The sequence below is a fragment of the Muscardinus avellanarius genome (assembly GCF_963383645.1).
Source record: "Muscardinus avellanarius genome assembly, chromosome: 11".
NCBI classification, from domain to species: Eukaryota; Metazoa; Chordata; class Mammalia; order Rodentia; family Gliridae; genus Muscardinus; species Muscardinus avellanarius.
This window is the reverse complement of record NC_137797.1, coordinates 98,919,746-98,945,300: the sequence shown is the minus strand read 5'-3', so window position 1 is coordinate 98,945,300 and position 25,555 is coordinate 98,919,746. Positions and strand designations below refer to the sequence as shown.

General features: G+C 49.1%; 1 protein-coding gene across 1 annotated transcript in view; it reads left to right on the top strand.

The window, feature by feature from the left end:
* Window positions 1-25,555, top strand: part of VWF (von Willebrand factor) — a gene marked incomplete at both ends in the record, with an annotated part of 145,522 nt that overhangs the window by 16,279 nt on the left and 103,688 nt on the right. Inside the window, 5 exons of the mRNA XM_080705966.1 lie at window positions 1,214-1,338; window positions 15,929-16,145; window positions 17,703-17,825; window positions 18,675-18,786; window positions 19,917-19,963. Of these exons, the coding sequence (XP_080562092.1) occupies window positions 1,214-1,338; window positions 15,929-16,145; window positions 17,703-17,825; window positions 18,675-18,786; window positions 19,917-19,963 (624 nt within the window). The remainder of the gene's footprint in view (window positions 1-1,213; window positions 1,339-15,928; window positions 16,146-17,702; window positions 17,826-18,674; window positions 18,787-19,916; window positions 19,964-25,555) is intronic.

Genomic DNA, 25,555 nt, shown 5'->3' with positions numbered 1-25,555 from the left:
AAACCATAAGGCTTACAAAATGAAAAGATGGGGCCTAGGTTATAGGGAGGAAGATAGTATTTGTTGGAAAAGAAATTTAAAAAATCAAGGTTCTGATGATATTTTAGGAATCATCCTCAGAGGATAATTTATATTTAGTTCTTTTGGTCAGTAAACTCTCAACTATATTTGCCCCCAAACAGTTAACTTTACTTTCTGACTTCTGTGATTCTGCCCAGCTTGGCTTTAACTCTGACTTTCAGAGAGTTTTCTTCAATCAAGAATAATTGTAAGCTGGGCATGGTGGCACATGCTTGTAATCTTAGCATTTGGGAGGCTGAGACAGGAGGATCGTGGTTCACAGCCAGCCTCATCTATTACTTAATGAGGCCCTTTGCAACTCAGTGAGACCCTGTTTCATAATAAAGAATAAAAAATAGGGCTAGGGGTGCATCTCAGAGGTAGAATGTCCCTGGTTTCCATCCCTAGTAATACAAAAAAAAAAAAATGAAAGAAAGAAAAAAAAAAGAATAATTGTAGCTAGTAGTGGTGGCCTATGCCTGTAACCCCAGTATTTGAGAGATTGAGATTGGAGGATCACAGGTTTGAGACTCTCATCAACCTAGTGAGACCCTGTTTCAAAATAAAAATAAAATAGGACTGGGGTGTTAAAAAATTGTAATTCCACCTATTGGATAGCCTTATGATTCATTTCAGATTAAGCTTATACATTTTCCCTTCATAGAAGTTCAGGCTAAAAAGGATCTTAGAGGTCATCTAGTGCACCCCTTCATTTACCTATGGGAAACTGGCTCCCTGGGATGACGGGGTCAGCCCAGATCACACAGGTGGGTGGAAGGAGCTTCTCCACCCATGCACACCTCTTCTCTACCTCTTTCCTGAGATGATTTATTAGAATGTATCCTTGCCTGTGTGGTATGAAGCAGCTGAGTACCAAATAGCATCCGATGCATGGGAAAAGTCAAATTGGAGAGAACTGGAGTTTAGGGGGTGTCCGCCGTGTGCCAGGCAGTCCCCAATACTCACGGAGCTTACATGCCCATCCCTGTGGGATCATGATGAGCCCCGTACCAAGACTTACCTCCCCACGCCATGGGCTGATGGTCAGATCTAGCAGAAGTTAGATTCCAGCAACAAAAGACCTAGAGCTTTCACTTGGAAGTCCCGGGACAGACATGCATGAAGCGTCATTTCCCAAAACTTTGTTTCGCAGGGACCTTGACCTCTGACCCCTATGACTTTGCCAACTCCTGGGCCCTGAGCAGTGGGGAACAGCGGTGCCAACGAGCATCTCCTCCCAGCAGCCCCTGCACCAGCTCCTCCGGGGACCTACAGCAGGTGGGTACCGCCTGGCTTGGGTGGTCTGGATGATGCTGACTTCTGAGGCTTTGGGGCAGGAGGACTTGGGCTCATGTCCTCCCTCAGAGTGGGGCAGTGGAGTGGGTGGACTTACCTGTGAGTCCTGCTGGCTGCTCAGTGTGTGGACACTCTCAGGTCCTTGTCCTCCGGGAAACCAACTGTGACTAGAGCTTGGTCAACTCATTCTGATGCTTCTCTGGGACTCTAACAATGGGCCCTGCTTAATGAGTAGGTATAGTGAGTGTCTCAGTCCATTTGTGATGCTTTAACAAAACCTCTGAGACTTGGTCATTGAAATGTATTTACTATAGTTCTGGAGGCTGGGAAGCCTAAGATGAGGCACTGGTATTCAGTGTCTGGTGAGGGCAATTCTGCGGTGTCCTTGCATTGCGGAAGGGTAAAAAGGGATAAAAGAAGCTTCCTAACTTATCCCACCTGGGGGCCTTGGGGCTTCTCTTCAGGAGTTGAGCCTCACAAGAGTCTTCAGGTTAGTTTCTGTTCCGTAACTCTATCGTGTGTTTCTAGAGGTTGGGTAGACAGTCTATAATAGGTCACAAGAAAAATTGAATGGATGGATGAATACAAAGTAGGTGGTGTTTTCTAGGGATTGTATGACCTTCCCAATAATAACACAGAATCCTTCACTTGTAGAAATCTGATTCACTCAAATATTCACGAAAGTAGAGACACTCAGTGTTCTTCTGTTCCAGAAATAAAATAAAATAACACACACACACACACACACACACACACACACACACACACTGCCTTAGCATGAGAGCGTCATTATTAGCTGGCTACTCATCCAATGGACCGTGTTTATCATCCCCAAACAATCAGAACCAGGGTGTATGTCAGCCCCCCCACCCCCCCAAATAGCCTGGGTTGATGCTAAATCCAGCCACCCAAATTGTTGACACAGACAATTCCCAACTTGTAAATAAACGCATTCCAAAAGACCTTCTTCCCTCGAGTTTCTAGGGATTCAACAGTGCTGGATCCTCGGGCTGCTCCCTAAATATCTGTGTCAGGTGGAACATATCCCGGTCTTACCACTAACCAGGCAAACTGAGACCCAGCGCCTGAGAAGAAGGAACATACTGTCTTGTGAAAGAATGGAGTGGGGGAGGGTTCCTTTTTTTTTATTTCCAGTTTTTGAATGTCTGGAGCTTACCCTTGCACACCCTTGAATTTCTCACTCCTGGGCGTTGTGCTGAGGGTTGGGTTTGGGTCCGGCTCCTTCCTGGATTTGTGACTCTGGGCAAGACATGTGCCTTCACCAAGCCTCAGTTTCCCACATGAAAATCAGGCCTAGGAATAGTGTTCGCCAAGGCCCTTGATTGGAATAAGAGACAGGTGGTTTGTTTGGGGTGTTTATTCCAGTGAGGCTCAGCTGGATGACTGTTATTATTAATGTCACTGTCAGGCGACTCCTGGTGTTCTCCTGTGGACCTCTGTGTCCCCTAGAGTGCCCGGGCTTTGAGAGTGGGCATGGGAGTGACGATCAGTACAACTGTAGGCATCGGCTCCAGAATTCATTTTTGTCTTCCTCACCTTCCAATTTGAACTCATTTCTTGTTGGGTAGCCGAGTACAGCAGCTTGAGGCTAGAAGGAAAGCCAAGGGCCTAGTGCACCTGCACACGGGACTCGGCTGCTTTTCCTCCAAGATGGCTTATTTGCCCAGGTGGGTTTCAAATCCTGCGCGCTCCAGGTATCCTGTGCGATGAGGAGGAGGAGGAAGGGGGAGAGGAAGAGGGATGATGTTTTTTTTTGGTGGTGCTGGGGATGAAACCCAGGGGCTTTTTACCTCCGGGCTATCCTCCCAGACTTATTTTACATTTTGTTTGGAAACAGGGTCCGCACTAAGTTGCTGAGAGCCTCACTAAGTAGCTGAGGCTGGCTCGAACCTGTGCCATCCTCCTGTCTCAGCCTCCCAAGTACTGGGATTACAAGCGTGCGCCACCACGCCCGGCTCTTTTTCTTTTTTTTATTCCTCCCTCCCTCTTTCTTTCTTTCTTTCTTTCTTTCTTTCTTTCTTTCTTTCTCTCTTTCTTTCTTTCTCTCTCTTTTTTTGAAACAGGGTCTCACTAAGTTGCAAAGGGCCTCACTAAGTAGCGTAGACTGTCTGGAACCATGATCCTCCAGCCTTAGCCTCCTGATAACAAGCATGCGCCACCATGCCAGGCAATTTTTTAAAAAATCATCTCTGTCTCTTTTTTATTTCTCAGTTTATTCTCTTGTTGGTGGGCGGGTTACACTCTCCTGCCCCTCAATGTTCTCTAGGCTGAGATGAACAGGTCTTTGAGAGCTTATTTTATGTTTTCCTGGTCTTATTTTGCAAACACAGACCAGAGCCAGAAAGCACTTGGCACGTACTCACCACCCTCAGAGTACAAAGGAGTAATCTCATTTCGCCATAGGAAGTGGGAGGTGAAGACAGGAATCTCAAGCAGAGAACCTGAGCCGAGTGTTTGAGTGGACTGGATGAGGAGGGAGAGAGTGTGCTTTGTCTCCTGGAGACAAAGGGCTGGGGGTGGGGTCCAAGAGAAGCCCTGCTGGCCTTTGGGGCCACCTTTCTGAGGTCCCAGCTGTGTGCCTGCTACACACTTTGTCTCCTGGGTGCCTGAAAGCTCTTGTTAACCAGTATCCTGGGAGCAGATTAAGAAATCACATATCTGCTTCATAGTGCTGGGCTGAGGCTCCGAACACACCCGACTTCCCAGAGGCACCGGCACCTTTAAGCTGTGGTTTCAGGTTGTTCACCCAAGAGGCCTGTGCTGTCCTCAGCCAATCAGATTCTGTTTGCCCACCACTGGGGCTCCCTCATTGGCTGGAGGAGCACTGACGCATCTCCTGGGAGGTGATTAATGTGGTCTTTGGAATTAACTCACAGTCAGCTCCTCACCAGTGTTTGCCATTGGGGTTCCAGTATGTTCTGTGTGGGAGGCTGCCCTGGCCCCAGGGCTTTCCTTGATGGTTGCCAGCATCTATTTCCCCACTTCTCTGGCACTTACTGTCTAAGTCCCAGTAAGGAGTTAGCTCATTCTGAGAGCCAGGTCATATTACTGATACCTAAGGGATGAATGTCTCCTTGTTATACCAACAAAACCCAGTGCCTCTCTCTACTGGGACTGATAATGGCTCATTTGATTGCATGCAAATTTGCAGTTTTTTCAGCTTTTCAAACTAAGGGTAGGACTGCTGGAGTCTGGAGACAGAGCCATAAGTGTTGAAATAACTGATGTTAATTTGCAGATAACTCCACCGCACAATGTGCATTTTCTAAAGAAGGATCCTCAGTTAGCTTCCTACCCCCTCCCTTTCTGTTTTTGCATTCAGTCGGGGAACTTCAGAAAGGGCTGAACCTCATAAAGGCATTGTGACTTTGTCCTATATTCTTGTCTGCAACCTGAAGCCCAAGTACCTGGGACTTGAGTTGTGGTTTTCTCATACAGTTTTCCTTTCCTTTCTTTCTTTCTTTCTTTCTTTCTTTCTTTCTTTCTTTCTTTCTTTCTTTCTTCCTTCCTTCCTTCCTTCCTTCCTTCCTTCTTTCTTTCTTTTATTTTTTCTTTCTCTCTCCCCCTTTCTTTTCTTTTTTGCAGTATTGGGAATAGAACCTAGGGCATTCTACCCTCTGAGCTAACCCCCAGCCCTATTTTTTATTCTTTATTTTGAAACTAGGTCTCCCTAAGTTGCAGAGGGCCTCACTAAGTAGCTGAGGCTGGCCATGAACTGTGATCCTCCAGTCTCAGCCTCCCTAGTACTGGGATTACAAGTGTGCACCACCACACTGGGCTACAGTTTTGTTCCTAATTAGAATAGGGCATCCCTTTCTCAAGATGCATTATTACTTCTTGCTGGGGCCCAGCCATAGTAAACATTACAATGGTTCCTATCAGGTCCAGACGTGTACCGTGTCTTCCACACGACCAGAGTCACTTGGTGCCCTGATGAAACGGGGGTTTCTTCTGAGCCAACCCCAAGATGAAATGGGGGTTTCTTGAGAAGAAACCTGGTGTTTCATCAAAGATGAAACGGAGTTTCTTGAGAAAAAACTCGGCGTTTCCTTACCGGGTTCTTGTCTACTGTGAGCGAAAAATGACACCCGCAGACCGCAGAAAGGGGAGTAAATAGTTTATTGGGCTCTGGTGTCCAGCAGCTGCCTTCAGGTCACTACCCGAGTGTGGCCTGGGCCAAGTGCCGTTAATTGCAAACTACTTTCTCCCAGGGTCCACGCGATCTGCCAGAAAAGAGGTGCAGGTTACTCCTAGGGGCCCTGGTTGGCCTTGATGTCCAGCAGAGGCCTTCAGGTCTCTACCCGAGAGCAGCCCGGGCCAAATGTCTTTATTGCACTCCGCCTTCTTTCAAGACTAGCATGACCTGTGAGAGAGAGAAAAGCTCCCCAAAGGGGAGGAGGCCCTTGAGAGAGAAAAACCTAATTTGGTAGCTGTGCTAGGGGTTTTGCCGATGTCTGTGTGTCCTCTTTTGGTTGTAGTGAGTTTGGGATCCTGGGAATTCTGGGAAGCAGCTCTCAGAATTTGCATAGGGTATTTGCAAGTCCTTTGAAGAGTCTTCTCTCAGTAGAGTGTCAGACTTGCTCCAGTGATGGCTCCTGGGTTTGTTGATTAGTAAACCGATGGCTTTGTGAAGCTTTGGTCCTTCTTATCTCTGAACCTTGGCCCCTCACCCCTCAGGAAATTAAGTTTATTCTACTGAGGTCTCTTCCCTATCTGCCTATTTCCTTCTACCTCCTCACTGCCACCATAGGGTGTGGTCTGGCTTCCAGTGGACAGTACCATCTCCACCATCCACAGGTCACTCCCCAGAGTGGCATGGCTGTCCACTGCCTTTGCTGCTGCTGTCAGGATGTAAAGATACTTTTTGCCTCTGGCCCTAAAGCTTCTCTTTGCAGGTCTGGGGATAGAACCCAGGGGCATTCAATCCCTGAGCTATATATACACCCTGCCCTTTTTTTTATTCTTTATTTTGGAACAGGGTCTCACTAAGTTGCAGAGGGCCTAAGTAGCTGAGGCTGTCCTCGAACCGCGATTCTCCTGTCTCAGCCTCCTGAATGCTAGGATTACAAGTGTGTGCCACCACGCCTGGCTTTTACTGGACTTACCAGTGGGGAATCATCCAACAGCAGCGCCCACTTCAGCCAGGTGTTTGAAGTGGAAGGAATTTCTTTTCATCAGTGTTAGGAATCTTAGGCGTCTAAGAACTCACTGTGGGTGAGATTTTAGAAGACACCTAATTCATCCCTTCCCTGCTGCTGACAGCCTTTGGCAAACTACTATGCCCACATAGACAGGGCATGCCAGAACCTTAACTTTAAGAGTCGAGCTCTTAGCCAGGCATGGTGGTGAACACCTGTAATCAGGGGACATGGGAGGCTGAGACAGGAGGATTTCAGGTTCAATATCAGCCTCAGCAACCTAACAAGACTCTCAGCAGCCTAGTGAAATCCTATTTCAGAGCAAAAGAAAACTGATTTTTTTAAAAAAGAGCTGGGAGTATAACTTGGAGGTAGAATGCCTCTGGGTTCAATTCCTCAAAACACACACACACACACACACACACACACACACACACACGAGTCAAGGTTTTGGGTCACCCTGGCAGGGGCTTTTCTGATCATCTTGTGGAGTTCAGTCTTCAGTAGTCCTCCCTGGCTGCCTAAGAAAACCCTTCTTATATTTGAAGCCCATTTTAAGCTAAAACCCTGTGGGTTCCCACTGTGTCCCTGAATACTGGAGAAGCCAGCTCCTTTCCATCTGGTCTCCCCAGGCCTGATGTGGGCGCTTTCTTCCAATTCTACCCCCATCAGTCTCCAAACAGCCCCAGAGTTCCAGTTTTCCTCTGACCTCTGAAATTGCCATTTATTAGGGGAAGAGGAGCCATATTTTCTTTTGCTATTCATGTCTTTGCATTTTCCCAGCTCCCTCTTCATCCTGCAGAACCCACTCCCCGTCCTCTGAGACAGCATGCTGTCCACCTGTGATTCCTCTTGTCTCCAGGAAATCACCTGTCCCAAGAGCTAACATTTGTTAACACCGGTGTTGACTTAGAATAACCATAACGAGCCTCCTCCGTAGCCCGAAGAGGCACAGAGGCTATATCCACTCTGCTGGAGACAAAGCAAGTCACTCCTCGTGTCCTCATTAAATGATGTTTATTGGCAGAGGGTGTAGCCAGCGCTTTCTGCTATTTCTGCTTGGAGTGGAGCCAGAAGTGGAGCTCACAGGCAGAGAGGGGGGCGATTTCAGTCAGGGACTCTGCAGGAGTCCTGCTGGGTGCACTGGCGGGTCAGGGCGGTGTGGGGGGGTTACCGTCCAGGTCTCACCCCCCCCCCCATCATCTCTGCCCCTTTTTTCAGTTCATTGGGTGGTTTGGTCTAGACTGGACTCTTCGTGGTGACCGGAAAATCATGCTGCATTGCTTTTCTTGGTAGAAGAGTTGGGATTCAGAGAGACGGTTGTGGAGGGAGGGTCTGGCCTCTTGGAAGTCAGCACATCTCAAAGAAAGCCCCCAGGAAGCCAGGATCGCAGAGGACTTAGGTGTTAGACGACAGCACGGTGACCTGTTTCACAGATAGGGTGCCTCCTTGACATAATGATCTAGAAAAACTGACAAAATACAGCCAGCCTTCCATATCCATGGGTTCCACATTCTGGGGCTCCAACCAGGTATGGAGGATATCACGTCTGTAATGAAGATGCATGAACCTTTTGTTTCTGGTCATTCCCTAAACAACACAGTACAGGAGCGAGTTAGAAAGCACTTATGTTACATCGGCTAGCACAAGTCACCCAGCTATGACTTAAAGTGTACGGGGGATGTGCACAGGTTCTATGCCGATACTACATCATTTCGTACAAGAGACTTGAATATCCACGGATTTGGGTGTCTGAGGTGGGTCCTAGAACCCAGTCACCCGTGGGTACTGGACAATGACGGTATTTCTTTGGTGATTTCCTTTCCCTTGTTCACCACCCGGGGGAAGGCCAGGATGGGCAAGAATTGGATGGCGCTCATCAGTACATACTTACTGAGATGTTTTGTATGGTTGGGAAGAAACTAAAATTGTGCAAGGTAAAATCAAAGGACAAGATACGTAAGAGAAATTAAACATCCAGGGAAGGGAACAGAACACATGCTTTGGGTCATATGTGCCACTTGCCAAGCGTTGGGCGAGTGATGTGATTGCCCAGGGAAAACAGCTCCTATCACAGAGCAGATTACTCTTTCTTGGTGGGAGCAGGATGGTTCAGACTGGTTCACACTGGACTGTTTCCCATCCCTAGAGCATTGGCACTGAAAACCAGGGAATGATGGGCCCTTCTGGGCCCTGCCCTGTCCCTGAAAACCACTCAGAAGTCTCCAAGCAGGCCAGGGCGGAGGAAGAGGAAGGGGCCGCGGAGGGCTACGGAGCCAGCTCTGTAGTAACACGCCTAGTTACCCTACTTGTCATGAGCGCCATACCCCAATTATTGCAGAGAACGGAATGGCCAACTCTGCCAGAATCATCCATTTGATAGAAAAAAACCTACTGACCAGTTTCATGGTCAGAATCTTGACCGTGAGTCAGATTCTTGGAATGTGGGTGGGAATCTCAAGGCAGTCAGAAGTTATAAATAGAACGGGCAGTCCTCCATCTATCCTTCCAGGCCCTCCAATGAGAAACTATCCCCGGCCCTGGGGCTGAATTCTTAAACCCACTACTTTGGACCAGTTTGGACTCCAGGCGCCTCCAGACCTCCTCCGGGGGCAGCCACGGGGCACCCCCCGGCCAGCCCTGGAAAGATCAGGGCCTGCTGAACAATCTTACACTTGACAGATTAGACGCTCCTTTGGTCCTAGGAATGCTTGCCTCCCTTCTCCTTCGTCAGCTGTTTGGGAGTAAGCACAATAGCTAAGCTTCAGATATCTGTTTTTCTTTTTCTTTTTCTCCTCCTTGCCTGCCTGCCACTGGGGAGATGTGCTTGTTTTCTCCTCCTCCCTTGAACTGGCCTAGCGTCTCTGGGGAAAGAAAAGAGGCCTGGTCTTTTGATGAACTGAAAATCTGATTAAGATGAGCCGCAATCGGGTCTGCACAGCCGCCCAGGCAGGGTGAGGTCATGGATTGATGGAGCTGGGGCCACAGCTCTCTCCCAAATCCTGGCACCACCAGCAGGAGATGAAACAAGACAGAAGCAGCTAATGCTGGGCAGCGGAGCCAGGGAGATGCTGGAAGAGCGAATTAGCTGACCCTTGTTTTGTGTCCCTGCCAGAATGGTTTAGCAGAGAACCAAAGAGAAGCCACTCTAGACAGCAGGCAAATGATAATAGTTGTTATAAGCACTTGATTGTCATCCTGGTGTAATCTCATTTAATTTTATTTTGCAGCAACCGTGTAAGGAAGCTATGGTTATTATGTGTGATCGGAGTAGGGTCAACCACGAGTGGTTAGGGTCAACCATGACACCTGACCTAAAAGCAGCTTGCACAGTCTAGAAAGTTTATTTATCTTTCGTGTGAAGGAAGTTGGGGTAGGATGCCCATGGCCAGCCCAGGGTCCCTTGGTGCTGGGATGCAGAGTCCTTCTGTCTCATTTCTCCATTGGTCCTCAGTTTGGGGCTTCTATAACACCATCCAAGATGTCCGCTTATGCTTCAGCCACCAAAGCCCCATCCCAACAGTGGGAAGAGAAAGAGCAAGAATGTGGTGGTGAATGCCTGTAATCCCAGCACCTGGGGGACTGAGACAGGGCGGACTGCAGGTTCAAGGACAACCTCAGCAACTTAGCGAGACTCTCAGCAACTTAGGGAGACGCTGTTTCAAAATTAAAAAGAAAAATTAAAAGGATCTGGGGATATAGCTTGGAGGTAGAATGTCCCTGGGTTTAATCCCCAATTGAAAGAAAGAGAAGGAAGGAAAGAAAGAAAGATGGAGGATGAAGGAAGGGGAAGCAGCCCCTTCTCTGAAGATGCTCCTGATGTTTCCTAGCACCTTGTGCTTGTGTTATTGGGGAAAGCTCAGCCCCATGGCTACTTCCAGTGGCAAATGGGGCTGAGAAATGGGATCTTTACTCCCCGTAGCTCTGTGCTTAAGCAAAAGTTGAAAATTGAGGGTTTTATGGCTAAGAAAGGAGGGACTGGACCACTTTAGCTTGAGTATATACAGGGATAAGGTGGTTTTCTTAAAATCACACACTTTGGAAGTGATGGGCTTAGGACTCTAGTCCAACCACACTTCCAAATCCTGAGCTATACCTACTGTGCTGCACTGCCTTTTAATCTGATTGTTAGGAAACTCTGTATGTGTGTGTGTGTGTGTGTGTGTGTGTGTGTGTGTGTTTAGGGTAAAACGTGGTTCAGGCAGATTGAAAGCCCCCTAAGGACTGGAGAGTTGTGTTCCTTTCTGTTAAGCTCGAGCAAGTGCTTCCTCATCTCCTGCTGTAAGGGAATAAAAGGGATGTGCCCTGGGAATATAGCTCCTATATTTGAAAAGCTTGCAGGGAAATGGAGGAGAGAGCTACAACAGTGGACAATTCCACCGCAAGTGTAGAGGATCCCACAGGGCGGTCGGAGCTCCTAACTCACCAGGCAGAAGCCTTCCCGGAACACGTAGCTCCTGAGCTGAGCCGTGCAGTAGGAGTTTTTGGTGCCTAAGAGGATAAAATTTGAAGGGGCAGAGGATGGGAGAGGCACCAGGTCTAGCTTCACATGGCTCCCCTATTAGGTTCTTTAAGGGCTGGGACCCAGTCTTTGCTTAATGTTGTACTCCTCGTGTCTGGCACAGAGTAACGGAAGGGACAGAGCATCAGGCTGTGTTCGGGCAAGCGTCAGGAGTGTTTGGGGTAGGAGCGGGAGGGTGCGCTGAGAGCAGCAGGTGGGGTCAGGTCTTAGAGCGCCTGGCCTCACTGCCTTCTGAGGAGCTAGAATTTTGCCCTTTAAGCTGGGGTGGGACATAGTCAGTTTTGCATTTAATTTAATTTAATTTAATTTTTGGTCTTGGTGACGTCTACCTTTAAGCTAACCTCCCCCAATCATCTTTTATTTTTATCTTGAAGCAGGGTCTTGCTAAGTTGCTGAGGGTTTCGCTAAGTTGTTGAGGTTGGCCTTGAACCTGCAATCATCCTATCTCAGTCTCCCAAATACTAAGATCCCAGGCGCGCGCCACTGCGCCCGGCTCAGATTTGCATTTTAGATCCATAGGACACGTTGCTGAAGCTCGAGAGGCCACACAGCCCGTGCTTGTGGAGTGAACATCTTGGTCACCGCCTACTTGCCAATATCCCTGGCAGGAGTTTGAGGGTGCAGATGTCAACACCTCCATCTTGGGCTTATCTGTCCTGTCTCAGGACCTGGCTGGCAGGGCTAGCTGTGGTGGAACAGGAAACCGGGGAGGGCAGAGCTAGCAAGCTCCACATGCCTCGGTGGCACAGCTGTGGGCTGAGGTCAGATCGGGCTCAGAGGCTGGGCAGGTATCTGGAAGTCTTGCCTGGCTTTTGGACGGTGGTCACTCTAATGGACCAAGTCGAAGTCAGGGATGACCAGAGGAAGACTAGAGGACACGGTGAGATGATAGATTTTTCCTTTGTTTCTGTCAAGAGAGAAGCCCTAGCCAGATTTTAGGTATGTTCGGTGGAAGCCAAAGGAATTGTCCTAAGAAGGGAGGTAGCTGCTTTGGAAGCAATTACTCCCATCCTACAGGCAATAATCAGAAATCACCCTTCTCGCTGAGGCTTTTCTATTAACCATTTAATACTCAAGGGGCCTCCCAGGAAATGTGTGGGAGTGCTGCTCCCATTTCCCCTTGAGCTGGGAAAAGATTGCTCTGGGCCAGCTGGAGCAGGGCCAGGCTGGTCTCTCCCTCTCAGCATGGTCTGGGTAGGGAGGATGCTTGGACTCCAGGCTCTTCTTTCTCCTGGCTGATACTGCATCCTGCCCAGTGAGAATCTCTGGTCTCTGGCACCTGTGTCTGCAGGAGCTGGTCCTCTGGTGTAGAGTTGCTGGCGATGGTGGCAATTGGTCCTTAGGAAACACACACAGACACACAAACACACAGACACACACACACCCCAAAATAACAAAACAAACAATAAAAAGATGGGGTTGTTTTTTGAGTTTCTTCCTAGTTCTAAATTGTATGTGTGGGGAGGGATAGCCAGACCGGGAGCAGCTGACCCTTTCTGGGGCACCCTCGTCACCCCTTCAAGTGTTCTCTGAGCGCATTTCTTTAGTGGCATTGTGAGGGTCAGGCAGTTTGGCAGAGAAGAAAAAATGGGACCCAGGCCTCGGCCTCTCTGCCTCTGCCTCAACTTGCCAGTGGGGGAGCATCTTACATGCACCTATTACAAAGAAAAGAGGTTCCTTGCTTGCTGTTTTGTCTCGGAGGGCCATGCACCTCCCAGATAAAAGACGAACAAGCCGGGCATGGTGGTGCATGCTTGTACTCTCAGCTACTTGGGAGGCTGAGGCAGGAGAACGACAAGTCTTGCATTAATGTCTTAGTGATACTGGTCTCAAAATAAAAATAAAAAAGTGGCCAGGGGTTGTAGCTCAGCGATAGTGTTGTCTAGTGTGCTTGAATCTAGTGTGCATGAGGCCCTTGCTTCAGTACCCAGTATCAAGCACACACATATATACATATACAGAGAGAGAAAAGGAGAAGTAGAAAAGAAGGAGGAAGAGGAGGAAGAGCAGAAAGAGGAGGAGAAGGAGAAAGGAGGAGAAGAGAGAACAAACAAAAGCAGCCCCTCTGCTCAGCATGGACCACTGGAGATACTAGGAAAGTGATAATGTTGCCATGGTGACTATTCATCCTGGTACAACCCAGGGAGATGGAGATGGGACAAAAGGATCAAAAGTGTCCTTCTGTTCTTGGGACTTGCTAACCATCTCAGAGGATAAGCCTAATGGTGGGAGGAATTCTCTGGGAAGAAGAAGAAGAAGAAGAAGAAGAAGAAGAAGGAGGAGGAGGAGGAGGAGGAGGAGGAGGAGGAGGAGGAGGAGGAGGAGGAGGAAGGGGATGATGATGGTGGTGATAAGGATGATGATCTGGAGTCACCATTTATTAGGATAAACACCTTGCACTCACGTTTCCATTCAGTCTGCACTCAACTCTGATCAGATATGCACTATCATCCTCCTCCCCATTTTACAGAGAAGAGGATTTGAGTAGAGATCCGAGCTCCCACAGCCAGTAGGTGGAGGGGGCTGAGCCTGAACCTGGGGCTGTGGAAGTCGCAGTGAGGCCAAGACAGGCCTGTGTACCTCTCTCTCTCCTCCTGGTGATGGTCTTTAGAAAGCTGCTTCCCTTTCTGCAAAATGCTTAGGGCAGCCCATGGAAGGACAAATATAAACTCCTGGGACCTCAGTGGCCCAGGATCCATGACAAGAGTCTTCATTCTGTGGTGTGTGTGTGTGTGTGTGTGTGAGTGTGTGTGTGTGTGTGTTACTGGGAATTGAAGTTAGGGGCATTCTGCCTCTGAGTTGCACCCCAGCCCTTTTTGTTTTGTTTTGTTTTGAAGCAGGATATTGCCAGGTTGCTGAGAGTCTTGCTAAGTTGCTGAGGCTGTCCTCGTACCTCCGATCCTCCTGGGTCAGCCTCCCATGTACTGAAATTACAGGCATAATTCCACCACCCAGCTAGTCTTCACTGTTTGATGGCTACTCAGCTCAGTGCCAGATGCTGGCTGTCTGGGGGATGGAACCCAGGGGCATTTTTACTTCCGAGCTACACCCCCAGCCCTATTTTTTATTCTTTATTTTGGAACAGGGTCTCACTGAGTTGCAAAGGGCCTCACTCAGTAGTTGAGGTTGAACCGTGATCCTCCTGTCTCAGCCTCCCAAATGCTGGGATTGTAAGCGGGCGCCACCGTGCCCAGCCCCAAATTTCTACTCCTCTGGGCTTCCCCTGGCGCTACAAAAGAGGAGGCCCATCGGCCTGGCTCCTGCCTCCTGATTTATGTGGGCTTGCTCTGGCAATTCTTTGTATAGTTTGAGCAGGTTGGATTTCCCTTTCTCAAAACTAATAATTTCTTTCTTCTCTTTTTCTTTTTTCCTTTTTTTTTTTTTTTTGTGGTGCTAGGGATGGAACCCAGGGCCTTTCTACCTCTGGGCTATACTCCCAGACTTATTTTATATTTTATTTTGAAATAGGGTCTCCCTAAATTGTGAAGGGCCTCACTCATTTGCTGAGGCTGGCCTCAAATCTGCAAGATCTTCCTGTCTCAGCCTCTCAAGTACTGGGATTATAAGCGTGTGCCACCATGCCTGACATTTTTTCTTTTCTTTTTTTTTACTGTCCCCTTTGCAACACTGACTGGCTCTCAGGACTCAGCCTTTTATTTAGTTGTTCTTATACTTTTTCTTTTTAGCTAGAGGTTATAAGTTTTTTTTTTAAAACTTGCAGTAGGAGAACACCCATATGCATGAAAGAAATTATGGGGATCATTTGTATTGACCATATTGTATAGTGTCAAATATAAGACATCATTCGTTCTAATGTGGGTTGGTCTGAGGATCATTAAGAAGGAAAAATCTGTGCCGGGTGTGGTGGCGCACACTTGTAATCCCAGCATTTGGGAGGCTGAGACCTGAGGATCACAGGTTCAAAGCCAGCCTCAGCTACATAGTGAGGCCCTCTGCAACTTAGTGAGACCCTGTTTCAAAATAAATAATAAAAATAGGGCAGGTGGTGTAGCTTGGAGGTCGAATGCCCCTGGGTTCCATCCCCAGACCTGCAAAAAAAAAAAAAAAGAAGGAAAAATCTGTGCCAATAAAAGTATAATATCCATTGTTAGATGCACCCCAACTTTAGAGATGTTGTTCTGTGAAAATAGACGGGCGTCCAGAATCCTTCAAACCACCGACTGCAGAGACATGTTTATAAGCAAAACATGTGGGAGTGTTTATACTGGTGACTTAGTGGAAGAAATAAAAGACGATCCCGAGCTCCCTTGTGTTATTTGGTTGAAGGTATCAACAAAAGGTAAAAACCCAAGAACAGCCCTAACCTGGCACAGAATCCTGGCATGTTGTTGCTCATGGGAACTGGTCCCATCTGGTCTGAGAAATGTTCGAGAAAACATTCCTGAATCCTATCCCCAAGCTACTGACTTCAAATCTCTGGGTGTGAGGCCCAGGAATATCTACTGTTAAAAAAAACAAAAAACAAAAGCCAAAAAACAAAAACAACCCTTTGCCATCCCTTCATTTATAGGGCGGCAGGTCAAGGTCAGGGAGGGGAGGTGGCCAATCATTGGACTCTGAGGCGCTGGGGCCTCATTCTGGGGCTGTCGGTCTGTCTCTCCTTTCCTGCTGTAGTAGTGCAGGGGCCTTAGGCTTTGCACTTCTGGTCCCTTCTAGGATGTAACCTTGGCCTTGGTCTATGTCACACACATGTCCGATGGACTGGTTGATTTGCATGTGTTCATAAACACCTGCTGGGTGCTGGGCACTATCCCAGGTCTTTGGGGATGGTGGGCTGAGTCTCCTTGGTGCTATCCTTGGGGGGAAAGCGGGTGAGTGCAGGGCAGGGGTCAGGGCATCTTCGTGTCCACTGAGGCTGTCTTTCCCGCAGGCCCTGTGGGAGCAGTGCCAGCTCCTCAAGAGCGCGTCTGTGTTTGCCCGCTGCCACCCTCTGGTGGACCCAGAGCCTTTCGTGGCCCTGTGTGAGAAGACCCTGTGCGCGTGCACCCAGGGGCTGAAGTGCGCCTGCCCTGCCCTGCTGGAGTATGCCCGGACCTGTGCCCGGGAGGGGATGGTGCTGTACGGCTGGACTGACCTCAGCGCGTGCCGTAAGTCGCTGTCCCTCCCCTCCGTGCTGGGCATGGGATGCGTTGGTGCCAGGTTGGTGGCATTCAGGAAACCCTGTGGCTTTGTCACGGTGTACACCTTCCGAATGCAGCAGCCAGTCAGCGCCCACTAAGCCACGTGTCCTGGACCCATTTTCTGAAAGGCTCCTGTCCTCTGCCACCTGGTCTTAGGGGCGCTGGCCCTCCAGGGAGTCCCCTCCGCACAGGCTGCATTGATGCTGGGCCTGTCAAGGTGACAGCCCTGGTCTCTGTTCCATATCGCGTCTCCTTCGGCTTCCAAGACTCCCTTAGGGAATCCATCTCCTGGAGCCTCAAAACGGTCTCCATTTCTGCAATGGAATGAATGGTGTCAGCAGTTGCAGTTTCATTGTCTGCACATCTGCCCATCTGGATTGTGGAGGGGCAGGAGCGTCCCATGCCGTCCATCCTGGAGAGACCGGAAGGTGCTCATCCAGTCCTCCTCTGATTAGCTCGGTCTCCGGCCTCCAGGCACAACGTGCACCTGTTCTTCTACGTCTCCATGTGACACCTGTTACCTTCTAAACCCCACTGTGTCCCACATACTGTCACTATCCCTGAATTATCATGATTAAGTAGGAGCTTCTCTGGTCACCTCGCGAGAAGCCCTCTCTCTTCCCAGACCGATCAAAAGCTGGGCAGATGGACACTCCGCCTGCCCCACTTATGTGGACAGTGAGGACCGGCAGCGGCAGAGGAGCGGGCTGACGTTTACTCTGTACACCTGTGTTTCAGCGTGTGGCAGATAGTGTGGCTACTAGAACTTTTCTTCCTTGCTGAGGGGGTGTGAGAAGGAGGAGGTTAGCAGCTGGCTTTTCTGTCCGGGGGGGGGGGCTGTTTTTTTAGGTCTTTGAATGTAGGGTGGAGGAGATGCTGGGAGGAGATTGTTTGTGGAGAAGGGGGCTTGGGGCAATGGTCTGGGGAGAACTAGTCTTTGCCAATGAGGAGCTGGGTCCAGGGGGAAGGACAGAGTGGTAGGAAGGGGAAGGGCTTAGGTGGTAAGTCTCCAAAGGCGGCCCTCCAGTAACGGGGAAGTCAACCTAATGGGAAGTCAACCTAAATGAGTGTTAACGGGCCCATCAAGTAAGTGTGAATGGAGTGTGCCCTGTGCTGGGGAGCCGGGCATTTGATTGAGGTCAACTTCCTGGGGTGCTCAGAGAAGAAAGTAATGGGGGACACCACTGACTCCTTGCTGGTTACAGAGGCCACTCCTTTCTGGACCACTGGACCCTTGAGAGGGTTTCGGGGGCAGAGCATTAGAGGACCAAAAGAACCCCAAGTTGTTCATGATGACCCAAGGGAAGGGGTGGTGGTCCAGGTGCCCTTCACGAGTCTTGGCCAGAGCTTCACAGGTGGAAGATGCTTCTTCTGGGGAGAGGTAGCCTCAGAGGGACACATGGGCCAGTGGGCTGAGATGGCCCCTGGAGCTCTGGAGACAGAGCAAGTCAGGAGATAAAGAGGGCTTGGAAGAGCCACGCCATGGAGGACCGGTCAGGGAGACTTCTTGGGTCTCTCTTTCAGGCCCGGCGTGCCCCGCTGGCATGGAGTATAAGGACTGCATGTCCCCTTGCGCCAGGACCTGCCAGACCCTGCACATCAATGAAGCGTGTCAGCAGCAATGTGTGGATGGCTGCAGCTGCCCTGGTAATACACTTCCACTTTATTTACGAATCCGAGACCTTGCCAGGACCCTTGGCTTCGGGAAGGGAGATGAAGGCCACTTGTGTCTGGTCCTGATGCTGGAATCAGGGCCCTTTTATTTCCCTTTGTAAAGTCTTGGTAGCCAGAGATCAGGACTGAGCAGGTCTTTATTTTTAATTTATGTTTTCCTGTTGTTCTGCATCCATGAAAGCACTGTGTCTGAGGGACTGGGTGGACAGTCTGGGCTCTGACAGTCCCCAACGGTGACTTTGTTCACTGAGTCCGTGGTCCCATCTGACCTGTGGTTTTGATTTTTCAGTCAGGGGCCTGGGAGAAATATCTTGTAAATTATTTCTTGGGTTTGCCATGTGAACTCATCTTCAAAAGGGCTTTGTATGTGAAAGACTATCTCAGGGACACTGTGAGCTCTGGTTACAAGCCTTGTTTAATTACGGAGAGCGAGTCGAGTCCTGTGTGTTCTGACTCGTGACTTTTCTACTGGGGGACCACTGACAAAGCTAGACTCCATTTCTTTATCTGGGGATTGGCGCTGAATCATCTTCCCCTTCTCTCACACATAAGTTCTTTGAGCTTCCTGGAAAGAGCCCTAAGCCTAGGCTCATGACTTCCCTGCTGGATGACACTGGCCAAAACGCTCCTACTCCTTTGCACAGTGGAGATTACTCCTCTCACCCATTTGGCATTAACGTGGAGAGTCAGCTTACAGAACAAGTTCTTTGCGCTTCCTGGAAGAAGCCTACGCTGGTGCCCACCCATGGGGATGCTCTAGTTGAGAGATGACTAATGAGGATGCCATTGTTGAGATCTTTACCTTGATGCCCTTGAACCCAGAGGGACAGCTCCTGGATGAAGGCCGCTGCGTGGAGAGCGCCGAGTGCCCCTGTGTGTATTCCGGGAAGCGGTACCCTCCAGGCGCCTCCCTCGCTCGGGACTGCAACACCTGGTAATTGGGCTGCACAGTGTGGGCTCGGAGAGCTGCCCAGAGGCTCTGGGAGGGAAAGCTGGGGCAGGAGGGGCAGCAGCAGATGGACCAGGAGCTGGCCTGAGCTGAGATTGGGGAATGGTAGGGGATTGGGGGTAGGTGTTCGAGGAAATGACAGAGTGTGAGGATTATAGTACAGACGTGCATAGAGGATGGGGAGGTCAGAGGGAAGGTCCTTTACATGGAAACACCAGCTCTAGCTGTCCCTCCAAAGTAGGACTTAATAACAGTCTTCATTCCCCAAAGACAGTCTGTATAATGACCTCCCCCTCTAGGCAGCCTATGGTATATTTTCTTCTTGAAGTCTTTTATCTCCTGGGGGGTAGGAAGCAGACTCACGCAGGTCAGATGGGCCCAGCCTGTGTGGGTGTCCCTGTTTAGCTCAAGGTGACTCCCAAAGAACTCCTCTGGGCAGTACCTCTGGCCAGCTCTGCCTGTGGAGGAAATGACTCCTCATTCCTTGGATCTCTCTCCCTGTGACAGCCTCTCGTGCTCACTGGGCCTGCAGAAAGTCCCAGCCAGCTGCCCACCATGGTCCTGTCTCCTTTTCTTTTTGTGGTACTAGAGATGGAACCCAGTGGCATTCTACCTCTGACCTACACCCTAGCTCTATTTTTTTATTTTTATTTAAAAACAGGATCTCACAGGTTGATGAGAGTCTCACTACTTGCTGAGGCTGTCCCGGAACCTGGGATCTTCCTGTCTCAGCCTCCCAAGTACTGGACTTAAAGATGTGTACCATCACACCCATCTTCTAGCTCCACCCTTAAAAAAAAACACCCTTGCTTTATCTACCCGCTGTGTGTGTGGGGAGGAAACTGGACTCCTTAGTATCGGAGCAAATTGTCAGGAACATTAGATATCCAAGATTTTCTTTTCTCTTTTTCTCTGCCAGGAATTCTTTCTCTTGGTGACATCTCCAGGGCTTCTTGGTGGCCAAAGCTCTGTCACATACAACTTTAAGCTTCTAAAGGTTTTCCTAGCAACTGCTCCTTCTCCCAGAGCTTTGCTGGGGACACCTGTGAGTTTGCATTCACTTGACAACCTTATTTTTGCAGAAATGCCAATAACCGGTGCCTCTTCTTCAACAGCATTTGCCGAAATGGCCTGTGGATCTGCAGCAATGAAGAATGCCCGGGTAGGTGATCGTCCTCTCGCTCTTTCTCTCTCTTATCCCAATGGAGAGGCGTGTCCTCTTGTTCATGGAGGGACTCCCATCCTGCTGGGGAGAATGGATACAGCCACATGACCCCAGCTAACCCACCTGTGGCCTGGGAGGGCAGCGTCGCACTCTCTGAAAGGGGAGAATGCACCTGGGCTAAGGTGTTATTGTCCTTTCCTGCACCTGTTTGCTCAAAGGATTAAGGCTGATCAACTGTAAGACCTGTAAGGGTCATGACTGAATGAACAAAGAGGATACAAGTTCACTGGAAAATTAAGAGGAAGAAAGTGCTGAGAACTCTTCAGGCATGACGGGGGGAATTTTCTGGAATGTTGAATATGCAGATCATGACATGGTCCATGAACTAGGAGAACCAGGCCACCGAATGACTCCCCCATCCTGTCCCTGCCCTGTAAAATCTGCTCAGAAACTGCTTATAATCTCTGCCCTTTGCTTTTTCCGATGTCTGGTCTCCACTCCATGTGATCTTCAGCAAACCTTGTCCATCCAAAGCTCCCTTCTGCCTCGCCCCATGGCCCTTAATCTTCCCCTTGTCGCTGGTATTTTTGAGGTGCTGAGTGCCGCGCTAGGCAGGTTACGTGTGTTACCTCATCATTATACCAGTGAGGCCGGTGCAATTTATTCTCATCTTGCCAGAGAGCAAACAGACCCAGAAAGCTTAAGTAACTTGCCCAAATTGCACAGTTACTGAGAGACAGAACTAGGACTCAAACTCCCAACGACCTGACTGCTGCCTTTGTCTTTCCCGTCTTCTCCTTCCTGGTCCTAGACTTTGTTAAGCCAGAGTGGGTTGAACGTGGATCACTGGAATCATATTTGAGGTCCGTGAATTATATGCTTGGGGGTCACTTAGGACCTCATCCAGCACCCTTCATGCTGAGAAAATTTTGGAACTAGCTGGGTTAGGTCAATAAATCAAGCTCAGAGGTAGTCAACCAGCCAAGTTATCTTTTGTGTGATCTTTAAAGAAAGCAAGAAGGACAAAAGATATCTTTAAAGTGATATCTGTGCTCTATTTTAACATAATCTCATCCCACAAAAGACCCAAGGAGCCCTTTGAAAGGCATATCAAGTTGGTGCAACTAACCTGTGAAAAACTTCTAATATCTAAAGTATATGGATTCGTCACATAAGATCTTTGAGCTACAGTGGGTGTAGTTAGGAATTCAACGTGTGTGTGTGTGTGTGTGTGTGTGTGTGTGTGTGTGTGTTTGACAGACTTCCAGTTTAGGAAGTCACAGCACCAGTTACTTTGGGTGGGGTCTTCTATCCATCCATTCCCCCAACCAGTATTTGAATGTCCACTGTGTACATGATGGTCTGGTCTGGGTAGATAATACAATTCCGTGGCCTTCCATTCAAAATCTAGAAGGTAACTTTGACGAAGACGCAAGACATTCTCTTGATGCCATGATGGGCGAGTAGCCAGTTCAACTCTGTGGTCTTCTGAGTGGTGTGGTGTCGTCCTTGCAAAGCCACTGAATTCTTCTCTCATTCTCAAAGCTCCCCTGGACCCGCCTCTGGTTGTGGAATTCAGTTGGTCATTGATGGCAGTCCATTTCTGCCCAGGCTCCCGAGCTTGTTTCTATATTTTGCTGTGTCTACTGGCAGTGGCGGTTGTCTTATGCTCCCAAGGAGAAAATTAAATGAAGAGCTTCTGATGGGAAGAGTGGACAGAAAGGTTCCGGAAGGGGATATGTTTAGCTCTCCTAGTAAAGAACAGGCGAGGGATTCTCTGCTGAGCCTCGAGGAAACGATACTATGAATCTTAGAAACAGAGAACTGGGTTTTGATTCTCTGGAATAAGTTGAGAATGTATTAGTTAGCAATTGCCATGTAACAAACCATCCCCAAATTTAGAAGCTTAAGACAACAGACCTTATCTGACAGTACACCTGGAGTCCAGGCATCGATCTGGCTGCCTCTGGCAGCTACTGACAAGCTGTGGTCTCATCTGAAGGGTTTGAAGCTCGCTCATGTAGTGGTTGGCAGGCATCTTAACCGGTTTTATTTTTTTTACTATGACAGAATATCATAGACTGAGTAATTTATTTAGTTTTTTTTTTTACATTTTTAATGGTTAATTTTTATGGATGCATTGTAATTATACATCACGGGGAGAATCATAGTAATGCCATCATCCATGCACACAGCAGCCCTTGATTTATTTCCTTCCCCACACCTCCCTCCTCCTCCCTCCCAGAACACGATGGTGAGCTTCTAATGAAACATTCCTGTGTGCACATGACATTACTTGATCTGCCTTTTCCTTTCCTTCCTCCTCCCCCCAACCCCTTTCCTCTACTCTTCCTTTCTTTCTTCTCCTTTTCACAGCATCTCTTTTATCTTCTATTTTCTCCCTAGCTTTCAGACATGAGAAAAAACATGTGGCCCTTGATTTTCTGAGTCTGGCTAATCTCACTTAGCATGATGCCCTTTCAGACTGGATAATTTATGATGAACCAAAGTTGATTTGGCTTGTGGCTCTGGCAGCTGGAAGTCCAAGAGCCTTGGTGCCTGGCATCTGGTTTGGGTTCTTGTCCACCTTCATTCCGTGGCAGCAAGCAGGAGGGCAGAGGTGAGACGGAGAGCCAGAGGTGGGCAAGTATGCTGTTTGGATCGCTCACTCCGGTGACAACTAACGCTCCCATGAACATGTCCTTCACTCATTCCTGAGCACCCTCTGACCTAATCACTTCTTGAGGTCCACCTCCCAACACCGGTGCACTGAAGATTAAATCTCCAACACATGGACTTTGGGGGCACAGTCAAACCAAGACAGCAGCAGGTGTTGCAGCCCCATGATATGGACCTCTCCCTGGGGCTGCCCTGTGTCATGGCACCTGGCTTCCCCTGGGACTAGGGATTTCAGAGAGAGAGAGAGAGAGAGAGAGAGAGAGAGAGAGAGGAAGGAGAGGAGCTAAGAGTCCGTTTTCTAAAATCCAAATCTTGGAAGCGATATGCATTGCTCTTTCAACATGTCCAGGGGGGAAAAAGTCAGACAAAGACATACCTGTGGGATGTAGGGACCCTGGGAGACCCCTTTCCAGGCTTCTAAGTGCAGAGAGTGTCAGGTGGGGGTAGTGGAGGGAGAGGAGTGGCCTGGGAACCAGCAACTGGTGCTGGGAGTGACTTTCCCCCAGACCTCCACTGCTCCCCACACACCTCTCCTTGTGGCTGAGGATTAGGGAAGTCGCAGGCAAAAATGGTACATTAGCCAGTCTCATGTTGCAATGACAAAACCCCCAGCACAGGCCATTTACTTGTTTATTTTGACTCTTGATTCTGGTCGTTCAAGTCTGAGGTTAGAGGGCCCCATTTGTTTGGCCATCTGGTGATGGCAGCATATCATGGCTGCCTCCTGAAAGGATGAGGTCCCACTTCCTTCTTTAAGACCACGCCCCAATGACCTAACTTCCTCCCATGAGGCCCCGCCTCCCTGGGTTCCACAACCTCCCAGTAGCACCTCCCTGGGGACTAAGCCTTTGACACATTGGCCTTTGAGGACATTTACTGTCCAATGTGGTTTCCCCAAGCCTGCAGACTTCCCTATCTGCAGCCCTGAGCACTCTTCCCTTCTGCAAATACTTGGCCCATGGAAGTCCCACTCATTTCCTTCCCACTGAACTGTAGAAGTCTGGTTAGAGATAATGTGGATGGAGCATGCCCACTGCTAGGGCCCACTCCACAAATGAATCAAGCCCTTGTTACAGAATTTCAAGCTCCTTGTGGGATAGTGTGGGAGATGCTTTTATAGAGAAAGGGAAGGTGACTAGAGGACTTTTCATTCGTGTCCAAGGTCTGGTGAGCATCCAAAGGTGGCCTAGAATGGGACCCGAGAGCGCAGGCTCTGGGCTCAGGCACTTTGGCTGAAATTTCAGTTCCACTACTTACTGGCCGGCCAGCTCCTTAATGATTCTCAGCCTCAGTTTAACAATTTGTAAAACAAGGATAATAAAAGCAGCTTCATTCCATGGCTGGTGTGGGAGGCTGTTCCCTGGTACCCAGCGAGCACTCCACCAATGTGAGCCGTTACCATCTTCCCTGACCATGGAGGAAGTAGTTTCACTAAGCAGGGGCCAGAAGGGCAGGGGCTCAGGAGCAGGCCCCAAGAGCTGGCACGGGAGAGCCGAGATAAGGTAGGGGTGTTGGGTGGCACAGGAAGTGGGGATCAGCCTCCTTTGGAGGGAGGACTCAGCATAGCCTGTCACTTATTTGGCTCAGGATAATTTGGTGGATTCAAACCAAGCCCTGAAATTCAACCTTGGGATTCAGGGTGGGTCTGTTCTGAAGCCTCCAGAAAGGAAAACAAACCCCTCACTCCTGGCTAACAGTGACAACCATGAGTAAACCAAGGCAGAAGCCTCTCCCATAGGAGGGTGTGTTTCTAGGAGCCTGGGCTCATCTGGGGGTCCTGACTCCCTGAGTTCCTGCAAATTCTCCAGTAGCCCGTCTTGGCCCTTTTTGGAGTCCCATCAGAGTGCCTTCAGCCCAGTATGAAACACCATGTTTCATAGCTACCCAGGCTTTATGTTGTTCTGTGCCCATGTGTGCCCAAGACCAGACTCACATTGGATACCAGGCTTAGGAGAAACTGCAGGCGCCAGCCCACATGGCAGTATTCAGTGGTGCTGTGTGCTGTGAGCTCTACATTGGGCTGCCTGTGTCAGTCAGTGTTCTGCTGCTGTGACAAAATACCTGAGGTGAATAGCTTAAAGGAAGAAAGATGTATTTGGCTCACAGGTTCCGAGGTTTAGTCCATGTTTGGCTGGCTCCCTCGCTCTGGGCCTGGGGTGAGGCCGATTGTTGTGAATGGAAGGGTGTGGATGAGGAGAGCTGCTCAACTCATGGCAATTGAAAGCAGAGAAAAAAAGAAGGAAGGAGCCAGGCATAAGAAACATCCCCCAGGGCACGCCCCTAGTGATGCGCTCCCTCCAACTGGGCCCCGCCTCCTAATACCCCATTAAGCTATGACTCTATCAGTAGGTTTATCTATCGAGGTCAAGAGCCCTCACAGTCTAGGCACTTCCCCAAGGCCCAGCTCTGGGCCCTGCTGCTCTGAGGACCAAGCCCCTCAACACATGAGCCTTTGGGGACATATCACACTGCCCACTTTCAGACTCCTGTTTGACCACTTTGGGACCTTAGGTTAGTTTAGCTTCTTTGTGTTTTAGTTTCTTCCTCTGTAAACTGGGGATCACAACTACCACCTCATAGAGGCAACCAAGAGATGGTTGCCACAGAGCACTTAGAGTTGCATCTGGTGCCCGTGGTTTGCATTATGTAATGGAGCTTCAGAGCTTTTTGCTTTCTCAAGGCCCATGGGCTGAGGTTTCTGCTTTGAAGACTGTGGGGGAAAGAGTGGAAGCCAATAACCCAAGCAGAGCAGCGGGTCTGCTACAGACCAAAGGGTTTGTTTAGAAGAGGCAGTATGCTTTCATCAGATGGGTGATGTATTTCTTTTCCTTTTCTTTCCTTTTTTTTTAATGAAGGAGGATTTTTTGTATATGTGGGAACATATTTGGTATAACTTTTGGATGTTTTACT